Raw genomic sequence first — 11,559 nt, forward strand, 5'->3', positions numbered from 1 at the left:
TTTATAATGTAATTTATAAATATTTCTTTAACTTTTTCATAATTTTTTATCTTTTAACATATTATTTCAAGCTTGGAATTAGACTTTTGAATGATTTAATAAGTTTTATAACCCAATGATATTAGTAACTCAAATAAAACTCAACAAAAATCAAATCAATACTAATGCTAACAAAAGAAATTCATATCTAACACTAGAATGACAATAATTTTGATATCTATTCTTTAGTTTTATATTAGTTTAGAAAGTGAAAATGCATAACTTAATTTTATTTTTTTCTTTAATAATATTTAGTCATATAATTAATACTTAGTAGCCGTACTTATTTTAGCATGACTTAGTACTTTTAGATTATGATCATTTTTTACATGCCTTATAAATTAGTTGTATTTATTGTAGCATGACTTAGTACTTTTAGATTATGATAATTTTATTTTATGCAATTTCATTAATTTTTTTCGTTGAATATTTTAGTACAATGTCATCTCTCATCACGTTTTGTGTTATTTTCTTAATAAATATCTTAATTAGATCGTTGTATCTTACTAGGACTAAAGAAATATTTGAAGTATAAGTTATATGTTTTGTATGAAGACTTTACAGGAAAAAACCCGAAAAAACCGAGAAAACCGAGAAAACCCGAGGTTGAAAAACCCGACTTTTGTTGGTTTGGTTTGATTTATAGATTTAAAAACCCGATGCAATTGGTTTGGTTTGGTCTTTAAAAAACCCGAACCAACCCGGTCCATGTACACCCTAATGACGAGTATATGCGCAAATATCAAGCATTGAAAGGGAATTACTTGGAATGCTAGATCGCAGCTTTAATTTATTTTTCATTTATGTGCTTTGATGAGTTGAACATAATATCTACGCCATGTTGATGAATTTGAACTAGTTGTATACAGGAAGAGCATGATTTTCTCTGCATCTCTGTGTTATTTTCTTCTCTTCTCCTTATTTGAAATGTGATGTTGTTGTGGAGTTGTAATGCGGAGAAATGAGGACTTGTGTGAGTCCGATGTTAATACCGTAACTAGGACTGCGTGAGTCTAGTTTGATATAGAGATGTGGGGACTATTGAGTACGGTTGTGATATTGAGATGTGGGACTATTGAGTCAAATTGTAATAGTGAAATGCGGGGACTATTGAATTCGTGAGATCATTCATATGACTGATGTGCGTGTGTACATATGGATCCGCCAGTCATGAGTCACCAATTTGGTACTTCCCTTGCGATATGCACATTGATTGTGCAAAGTTGGCCAACTGAGTTAAAAGTGGTTTTTGTTGTTAAAGATTGAGTCTTTACTGTATCAAATACTCACTGTGGTCCATTTTCCTAATCATATTTTTTTATTTTGAACACCAAAGAAAATATTAATTAAAAAAATAATTTGACTAAATTATCCTTGTCTATTCCTTGATTTTTATTTAATAATACTCTTTTTTTCACTACACTAATCTCACTCCACATTGTGTAAGGATATAGATGAAAACTAATAATTAAATATATTTTAATCTTTTAAAACAACTATTTTGAACCGTCTATTTTTTTAAGAACAACAAGTAAAATACTAAATCGTAGGGACTAAAAGTTTAAAAAGAAATAGAAAAATGGAAAATGAATTCTATAAACATTTGGCCAAAACTCTTGAGAAAATGAAATACTATACACGCGTCTCTTTCGTCCAAACACCCAAGCATCTGTCACATATTGCACTCTCGGAATAACAAATTTGACATCTGACATCTGATATTTGTGACTAGTAATTAATGAAGCTGAGCACAGAAAACCTCGTTTTCATATTCGACCTGGTCGAACATTAGTTGTTGCATGTTCCAGTACTCTCGAATTTTCACCCCAATTGCAACAGCCAAATAACTCGAAACATGTGAGCTATATAAATGCAACAGGACTGAAATTAATTACTCTTTCCATCCCATATTATTTGTTCACTTTCTCCGTTATGCGCCTCTTAAGAAATTATTTTTATCTCTTTCCAAGATATTACGTTCTAGTCAATATTAGTTACTTTAAATAACAACTAATGTTAAAGGTAAAATATATAAAAAATTTAATAAACTCTATCTTGATCTTGTAAATTAATAAGTATCGTAGGACGGATATTTTTAATAAAATGGGCAGGGATGAAAGGACTAGCTGACCAGTGCATGGACTCCGCTGGACTGGAGGTAATTAAATGACAACACCTGCATCTTGAAGTGATCTACTCCTTTAGCTGGTGAGTGGACTCCACTGGTCATTGCATGCATTAATCTGAAGAGTCCCCATGCATGCAGAAAGAGACCGTAAGATGCATGCCTTGGGAACTGAGCAAAAAGCCTGTTTGGATTGACTGATTTTAAGTGTTTTTAAGCTAAAATAATTTTTAAGTATTTTTGTTGAATTTAAGTAAATTTAAAAAATATTTTTAAACATTTATCTATAATCTGAAATATAAAAATAAGTCAAAATCATAAATTAAAATTTCTAACTTATGACCTTTGGCTTATAAGACAACCATAAGCCCATCTAAACGGGCTCAAAGTCCTTCGTCTGAACGCTTTAATTTCAGGTAAGAGACTCATTCAATTTCCACTATTGACTTGTCTTTGCACTCCCTCTATTTCAAATTATTTGTCGTGGTGATTAAAATAATAGTATCAAATTATTTTTCATTTTAGAAGTTTAAGACACAATTAATTACTTTTTTCCCATTTTATTCTTAATAAAATTTTATCATTAATTGAGATAATACATAAATAAAATTAACATTTAATTGAGAGAAATTATAACTTAGACGCACATATATATATAAAGTTAGTCAAATGCCCCCACTTAATTATATCTTAAAGGACGTTTAAAACAAAAAGATTACAAATAATTTAAGACCAACGGAGTAGTAATATCTCATGCACGTAGCTTCAGTATTTCCCAACACGTGTAAAATATGTAGATTAAGTTGTCAGATGGTAACGTTACTTTCACATTTTCTACTGCGCCGATCCATTTGAGTTATCATGTTTTTCTGTTGCACGCTTCATAAAAAATATTTATTAAAATGATAATTTAACTAAATTATTTTAATTTTAATTTAATTCTACTCTCTTTTTCACCATGTATTAGTCTCTCTCCATATTTATTGAATACAGATAAAGATGAAAAAATTATTTAATTAAATCTTGATTTTCTAAAAAACTTTATTCAACTATATTTAGTAAGAACGACAAGTAAAATAGACCGGACGAAATACTATCAAAATTGCTCCATCAATCAATTAAATGGAGTAGTAGGTAAAAGTATTAAATTCATCATAAAACGTCATGCTTTTAAATTCGTTAGATTTGTTCGTTTCTATTATATTTACTAGTTTCTGGACACGTGTAACAGACTTGGGCAAGGCACGAGCGAGGTGCGTATGCACGAAGCGAGTGTCAAGCTTAAGGATAGGACTGTGCACGCGATGGCGATGCTCAGGTCCAGGCGAGGGACAAGCATGTCCGTAGCCAAACCCAAAGGTGCGCATGGACGAGATCCAGCAGAGAGGAATGCGCCACAAAGAGAATGCTAGTATGTCAGTCGACATCAATCGAGCGGCACAGCTGAAGTGAGCCTCCATGGCGAACTTCGACTTAGGCAATGGATCGTGCCTAGAAACCTGGGAAATGAGATAGGCTGGCTCGTGGTCATGAAGGACTGCGAGCGCCGCACGGGCGTTTGTGTGCCGCTGACGCGCGAAAAAGTTCCGCTGACGCACGAGAAAAGTTTAGCCCGTGACACGTATATTCCATGCTAATTAATAGAAATTGAAGAGAAAAAACTTCAAGCTCAAACTGATGAGTAGTGAACCTATATTTAACCGATATCTATTATCAGTGCAAGGCACATCATACTAAAAGTAATATTTTAACGACTTCAACTATGTGATTCTTATAAACTGCAAGCATATCTATTATTGGTGCACGGCACATCATACTAAAAGTAATATTTTAACGACTTCAACTATGTGATTCTTATAAACTGCAAGCATATCTATTATTGGTGCACGGCACATCATACTAAAAGTAATATTTGAATGACTTCAATTATGTCATAATTATGTGATTCTTATAATATACTATCATGCATTCAACTTGACAATAATTCCTTTCTTTAATATGTCAACACCACATAATTCAAATTTTGGCTATGATTGCAACTATTTCATGTGTTAAAGTTTTTCCCAGTCTTTTTAAGAAACGGTAGCTTCCACCTTTTTATTATGCCTTTCTTAGGATGGGTAGTAAATCATTGTCAGTTTCGTGGTGTTATCCTACACGCTATTTGTGATAAAAATAATAACTGCTGAAAAAATTGACTGATGTATATAAAGGACGATTACACGTACATGTGTATCCGTTGTCTCCTTTGATTGATTCAAAATTATTACTTCAGTCATCTGTGAGTTTGATTAAAAAAAATATTAGTTGAATTGTATAAATATAATTAGAATTACGAAATGTAACACAATCATCCGTCAGATATTGGCAATTTGATATTTTAGTGCTTCAAGAAAATATAAGATTTTATTATATCAGGAAAAATAATAGAAGAGTAATGTTCCGCAATCTAATATGGTTCCAGCGCATTGTTTATTATTGTGGTTTGATTGAAAAAATGAGCAACTTCGCCCGGCGATATCTACGAATATCTTTATCATTTTAATTAAGTAATTACAAAAATATTGAATTGTTATCAATTTTGTGATGCAGCAATCCAAGTAACCTGTTAAAAGCATTATAAGACCAAATTAAGCCTTAATAGAAAATAGTGAATTTGATACCATACTAAATAACAAAGTGTTACGGTTAGAAGTAAATTATATGGTATACTCCTTATTCACGAACAAAGGACTTGATATAAACAGATGAAATACGTCGAATATCTTGTTAAAAGGTACTGAGTGTATATCTGATTAAACATTTGGAATTAATTTCAATCAGTCTAATCATTAGTAAGACTCCACAACACAAATTTTATGTTCTTTTATTAGAACTTAGATTTTACTATGTAAATCTGCTAATCTAAAGTAAGATTTGAAGGTGTAATGATCCAGCCATAATGATACACATTTACTGGACTTGATTAATATCTTTTTAAAAGGAACTATGATATGTAGTATATCCTTTTATATTCCAACACACTATGGGATCTGGAAGCGTACTCCATGTTATTAGAGGAGACAAAGGGGAACTTCTTAATAGCAAAAATCAGGCAGCAAGTCGTATGTCACAAAATCAACTTATAAAAGAGTACAATAAATGTAGGATCTCGGACAAAAAAGAACTTAAAAGCATGATGTCCCATACTAAATAAATTTAAACCATGACATAATGTTGGATTATATACAATTCCCTGCAGCAGATAAGGAAAATGCACGGTCATTTTTGACACATAAGTAGTAAACGTGGTGTCAAAAAATGAATTTTGTTCAAAAATAGTCTATAGGCTTAACATATTTGTAAATGGAGCCAAAAATATATTTGTTGGCAGCATTTTTTAATTCTCCTACTTGTGCTCTGCAAACTTCCCTTAAATATACCAACTCCAGAAAACAGAAACATGTCCTGAGAGATGTTTAGTGTAATTAAATGTTATTATTGTTGTGGTAATTTTTTTTTTCTTTTTGTTCCAATATCGACTTTCATAAGAAACAATATTCTGGGAAAAAGAAATTATCCTATAGCTATAACCCCAAAGCAGTTTCAACATCTTCTATGATTTTCTTCTGTCACCGTTTCTTCTCCTTATAATCTCAATAGTGAGTATAATTTTCGAATAATTTATCGTAATAAAATGATAAATAACGGTGGAGAGTATTGCTTATTAAGAATTTGCATAAACAAAAGTACACAATTTCATGAATACTCATAAAAACTAACACAAAAAAATAAATTTTCCTGCTAAAATCTGTAGTTTCCGTCAATTATTTCTCTTCTAATAGTGATAGTTATGCATATTGCAGACTTTTAACTCCATATATAAGCTCAACAGTAGGCTGATATTATTCAGCAAGTAGTAACTGATGGCCATTGATAGAGAAATCCATAAATTTAGTATTGAACACCACTTTGTAGCTTTAATGGTAGGAGGTGTAAATGCTTTAGCGGTGTTAAAGTTCCAATTCCTACGTTCATAATCTGGTTCACCACGTTCACCATTTAATAGGACCCTAATTAAATAGCAAACTTAATTTTCAGTTCATTCAGAATAATCTGGCCAAAGTATCATAGTTTTAGGCAGAGGATACGAAAAGATTGGGATACAAAAAGATATCTCATTCACATGTCTTTCTTAATTCCATCTCTGTGGCGGATCTAGGTATAGTCCAGGGTGTTCATCCGAACCCCCTCAGTCGAAAAATTACGCTGTTTATATAGAGTCAAATTTTTATTTTATGTGTATATATTTAATACTGAACCCCCTCAACACAAACGAAAGGTGCAGCTCAGCGGCGCAGCGGGTTTAGATTCGCACAAGTTGCGCGGGTTCGAACCTGGCTGTCAGCATTTGTTTCAGCCAATTTTTTTCAGAGGTCCACTAAATGAAACGATGTAGTTTAGTAGTAAGGGGGCAGTGGGCAGATCCAATTGGACTCAAATCCCTAAGCTCAAAGTCAAATACTAAATAAAAAACCACTACATTTTCTCTCTCTTCCGCTAGTTTTCTTTCTCTCTTCCTCCACTATCCTCGCCATTCTCTTTTTTTTTTTTTTTCTGTTCAGTTCTGTCCATTAATTTCGCCATTGCTGGCCGTCGGTCATCTCTCTGGTCTCTGTTAATGGCTTCCTCGGTAAGTTCTTAGTTCCCTTCTTTTTTCTATTTTTTTTTTCTTTTCTAAAATTCTATATATTTGCTTACCCTCCCCAATCGATGATTGGAGCTTAATGCAGCTCAATTGGTAAGAGGCGCTCCTTCGGGGGACAAAAGGCTTGAGGTCACGGGTTCGAGGCGCTGCAGCGTGCTATCTCGAATTGTCTGTGATTTCACTGCCACAATTACTCAGTAGTCCTCACAGTTGCATGTATGGGTAACACCTTCTGTGGGTCATGTATGTATGCATGTCATGTATGTATGAGAGGGCAACCCGTTGCATGTATGGGTAACACCTTCGGATCCTCGACAAAAAGTCGCCTTTTTTGTGAGGACCCACAGCTGGGCGCTAACCATACTGTGAACCCCTGGGTACAGCTGGGCGCTAACCATACTGACCCCATGAACATGCGTACATACATACATACATGACATGCATACTCAGGTATTGTATGGGCAGGTGCCAACAGACAATTCGATATACGCTGCAGCGGCTGGTATCGAACCCGTGACCTCCCCCCTTTTGTTCTCCCAAAGGAGACTCTCACCAATTGAGCTGCACTAAATGAAACGATGTAGTTTAGTAGTAAGGGGGCAGTGGGCAGATCCAATTGGACTCAAATCCCTAAGCTCAAAGTCAAATACTAAATAAAAAACCACTACGTTTTCTCTCTCTTCCGCTAGTTTTCTTTCTCTCTTCCTCCACTATCCTCGCCATTCTCTTTTTTTTTTTTTCTGTTCAGTTCTGTCCATTAATTTCGCCATTGCTGGCCGTCGGTCATCTCTCTGGTCTCTGTTAATGGCTTCCTCGGTAAGTTCTTAGTTCCCTTCTTTTTTCTATTTTTTTTCTTTTCTAAAATTCTATATATTTGCTTACCCTCCCCAATCGATGATTGGAGCTTAATGCAGTCCCTTGAAGAAGCAGTTTTAGTTGTTGCTTTTTTGTTTACGAATATATATATGGGAAATAGTACTAATAGAAGCTAGAGCTACAGTGTCGAGTATGATTATCCATTTATCCATCTTTGATCATTTTGTACATGAATGAATGTATGTATGTTTTGGTGTGAAGAACGACCTTCTTGCATTTAATATTGTAGTTCCATACCTTTATCAATAATTGTAGTTTTTTTCTTGAAACTGATAACTGTTATCAATAATTCTAGTTTCCCAAATATACATTCATAAATGAGGAGATAAATAGTACTAATATATTAACTCGATAGGATTATTAAATAAAGATTCAATCAATCTGTTACAACTAATTGTACTCTTTATATACATTGTTTATGCAACCATGTTCTTCTCTATGTTGGTTTTTACAGCTTGTTATATACAGAAGTATAAATGTTTACAACACTTTAAAATACAGTAACTTGGTAAGTCAAGGAACAAAACTTGTCTACAAACTATTTTTTTTTTTTAAGTTCTAACAACATTCTTACTTTTTACTATTCAGTCTCAACATTCAGTAAATAAGTATTTTACCAAAGTACCGAAATCCAGTGTAGCTTCTTCTAGTCAACCTAACCAGGAAGCAAATGCCCACCATTCAGAAATACCATTACCTTCTTCTCAAGAATTTGATTTGAGTACTTTAAATTATGATTCGGGTGAAAGAACCCCAATCTTGGATTATCATCCAAACCATCGTGATGTTATTAGAAGAGCATACCTTATTAATGGTCCTTGTCAACCTCGATTGCTTCAGCATGAGTATCCTCAAACGAATATTTCTAGATCAATGCGTCGTTTTAATTCTGAATGGTTTGATGATGTATATCATGATTGGTTGGAGTATAGTGTTAGTAAAGATGCAGTCTATTGTTTGTATTGTTATCTATTTAAAGTCTACAACACTAATCAAGGTGGGGGTGAAGTATTTTCAACTATTGGGTTTAAGAGTTGGCAAAAAAAGAAGAATCTAGGAAAACATATTGGTCTACCGAACAGCCCACATAACCAGTCAAAAAAGAAATGTCAAGATTTATTGCGGGTACAACAGTCTATTCATTTTGCACTTGAGATGCAATTTAGTCAATTTAAGCATGCATATTGGGTCCGGTTAAGTGCTTCAGTTGATGTAGTAAGACTTCTTATAACTCAAGGATTGGCATTTCGAGGTCATGATGAATCTAAATCATCACTTAGTAGGGGTAATTTTCTTCAAATTCTCTCATGGTATGCGAAAAAGTGTGATAATATTCGTGATTATGTACTAGAACATGCTCCTCAAAATGATCAAATGACTTCTCCAATAATTCAGAAAGATACTGTCAGGGCTTGTAAGATAGAAACAATTAAAGCTATTCTTGAGGAATTAAATGGTGACTACTTTTCTTTACTAGTTGATGAGTCTTTTGATGTGTCACGCACGGAGCAAATGGCTATTGTCTTACGATATATTGATAGAAATGGATTTGTGATGGAGCGGCTTCTTGACATTGTTCATGTTCAAGATACTAGTGCTTTATCTCTAAAGAGGGCAATTGCTAATTTACTTGCTCAACATTCCTTAAGTCTATCATATGTGCGTGGACAATGTTATGATGGGGAAAGCAATATGCAAGGTGAAATCAATGGCCTTAAAATGTTGATTAGGCAAGAAAGTAGATCGGCCCATTCCATTCATTGTTTTGCTCATCAACTTCAACTAACTCTTGTTGCGGTCTCGAAAAAATGTATTCAAGTGGGAAAACTTGTAGTATTAGTTTCAAATATTTTGAATGTATTGGGATCTTCTTTTAAGCGTATGGATGAATTTCGAGATTCTCAAAAAGAAAGAATTCAAGAGGCATTAGATTTGGGTGAGCTTACAACCGGTAGGGGCTTGAATCAAGAACTCGGTCTTTCAAGAGCTTGTGATACGCGTTGGGGATCTCATTTTAAATCTTTCAACAATTTTATTCTTATGTTTGGCTCTATTCTTAATGTTCTTGAATCACTTGTTCTTGATGCACGATTATGGGATGAAAGAGCCAAGGCAATGGGATATCTTGAAGCTTGTCGAACATATGAGGTTGCGTTCATGTTGCATTTGATGAGTGATGTTTTAGCAATCACAAATGAGCTTAATAAATGCTTACAAAAAAAGGAGCAAGATTTGGCAAATGCCATGCTACTTGTTGAAGTAGCAAAAATAAAGTTGCAAGCGTATAGGGATGAAGAATGGGATTCTCTTATTGCTATGGTGTCTTTATTTAATTTGTATCAAGCATGACATTTTGGTACCTAACTTTGAGGAGCCATATGTTAGCTCTTTAAGATCACAAAGGAGACTTGGTGACAATACAGTCTCACATCATTATCGTGTTGAGGTATTTTGCAATATTATTGATTGGAAACTTCAAGAACTTAAAGATCGTTTTGGCGAAGCGACGACTGATTTGCTTCATGGAATTTCTTGTTTGAATCCAATTGACTCATTTTCAAGTTTTGACATCAGGAAAATAATGAAAATGGCTAAATTATACCCTGATGACTTTAATGAATTGAATATAGGTTCTCTTGAGAATCAACTTGCAAGTTACATTATTGATGTTCGTGATGTTGATGAAAGGTTCTCCAATCTAAAAGTGCTTTGTGATCTTTCAAAAACATTAGTACAAACAAAGAAGCATTCAAATTATCCTCTTGTATTCCGCTTAGTGAAACTTGCTTTGCTTCTGCCGGTTGCCACAGCATCCGTTGAAAGAGCCTTTTCAGCAATGAAGTTTATCAAGAATGACTTGCGGAGTCAAATGAGTGATGATTTTTTTAGTGGTTGTTTGGTGCCTTATCTAGAAAAAGATATATTTGATAATGTTTCTAATGATGCTGTTATTAAGACATTTCAAGATATGAAACCTCGTAGAGTACAATTGTAAAACTCCATGGTTCGTATGTAGTCTAACTTAGTTTCCTTGTTTTTGCTTCAAAAGCTCACAAGCTTTTGCTTTTGTAATATGGCATCTTCAAGTTTCCTTTGTTAATGGAAACTTCTTACCTTATTAGCTTTTGCTTAGTTTGTTAGCCTTTATTGAGGCATTTTATTGTGACTTGTGAAGCTATTAATTATTGTTTCTCGTCGCATATCTGTCGGACTTTTATGTCCTGTCTTGTGCTTGGTTTTTCGTAGAAGTAATTGGTTTTGTTGGGCTGCTTTACTTTGTTAGTTTTTACTTAGTTTATGATGCTTTCAGATTGGAAAAAATAAATTTTCTTTTTGAAAATTCTACATGGATGATGAATATTGAACTTTGATCCGACCCGTTTTTTTTCCTGATCCGACCTGCTCTTTTGCCAATACTAGCGTGCTTATTTTATTTTTTTGAACCCCCTGAATGGAAATCCTGCCTCCGCCACTACTCTGTTACATAATTTAATGCACATCGGAAACCTTTAAAATTGAGAATTCCAGCGTTTAAATTATTGAAAAAAAAAAAAAAAATAGAAATAGTGTTTAAGTGAAAGGCAAAAAGGTATTTCAACTTTTCATTTTGACGTTCCCTCTTTTAGTATAATATGATTAGTACTACTAATTATGCTCCTTCATTCAATTGAGTTAGGTTAAAATATTTAATTTTTATGGTATATCTGGTCCCTAAATTATTGTTTCTTTTTCTATGTTTGCTCCTTACTTTATTAAAGATAGCACATTTAGCTTCAAAATATCTTTAGTTCTAATCTAAGTAGAAGCAACATAGCATCTCTCTTTGTAAAGA

General features: G+C 33.5%; 1 protein-coding gene across 1 annotated transcript; it reads left to right on the forward strand.

Annotated features, from left to right (window-relative positions):
- The first annotated feature begins 5,189 nt into the window (after positions 1-5,189).
- Positions 5,190-10,722, forward strand: LOC132619637 (uncharacterized). The gene is made up of 5 exons (XM_060334481.1): positions 5,190-5,268; positions 7,600-7,667; positions 8,182-8,235; positions 8,316-10,046; positions 10,102-10,722. The coding sequence occupies exons 1-5, from the start codon at positions 5,190-5,192 to the stop codon at positions 10,720-10,722; spliced, it is 2,553 nt and encodes an 850-aa protein (XP_060190464.1).
- Positions 10,723-11,559: the final 837 nt, after the last annotated feature.

Source organism: Lycium barbarum, chromosome 11 (genome assembly GCF_019175385.1).
Source record: "Lycium barbarum isolate Lr01 chromosome 11, ASM1917538v2, whole genome shotgun sequence".
NCBI lineage: Eukaryota > Viridiplantae > Streptophyta > Magnoliopsida > Solanales > Solanaceae > Lycium > Lycium barbarum.

Bases quoted from the DNA above. Each gene is read 5' to 3' on its own strand.
- LOC132619637 (XM_060334481.1), top strand. From the start codon at position 5,190: ATGGGATCTGGAAGCGTACTCCATGTTATTAGAGGAGACAAAGGGGAA. The intron at 7,668-8,181 runs GTAAGTTCTTAG...TGGTTTTTACAG, and splicing joins CTCTGTTAATGGCTTCCTCG to CTTGTTATATACAGAAGTAT. The intron at 10,047-10,101 runs GTGTCTTTATTT...AACTTTGAGGAG, and splicing joins GGGATTCTCTTATTGCTATG to CCATATGTTAGCTCTTTAAG.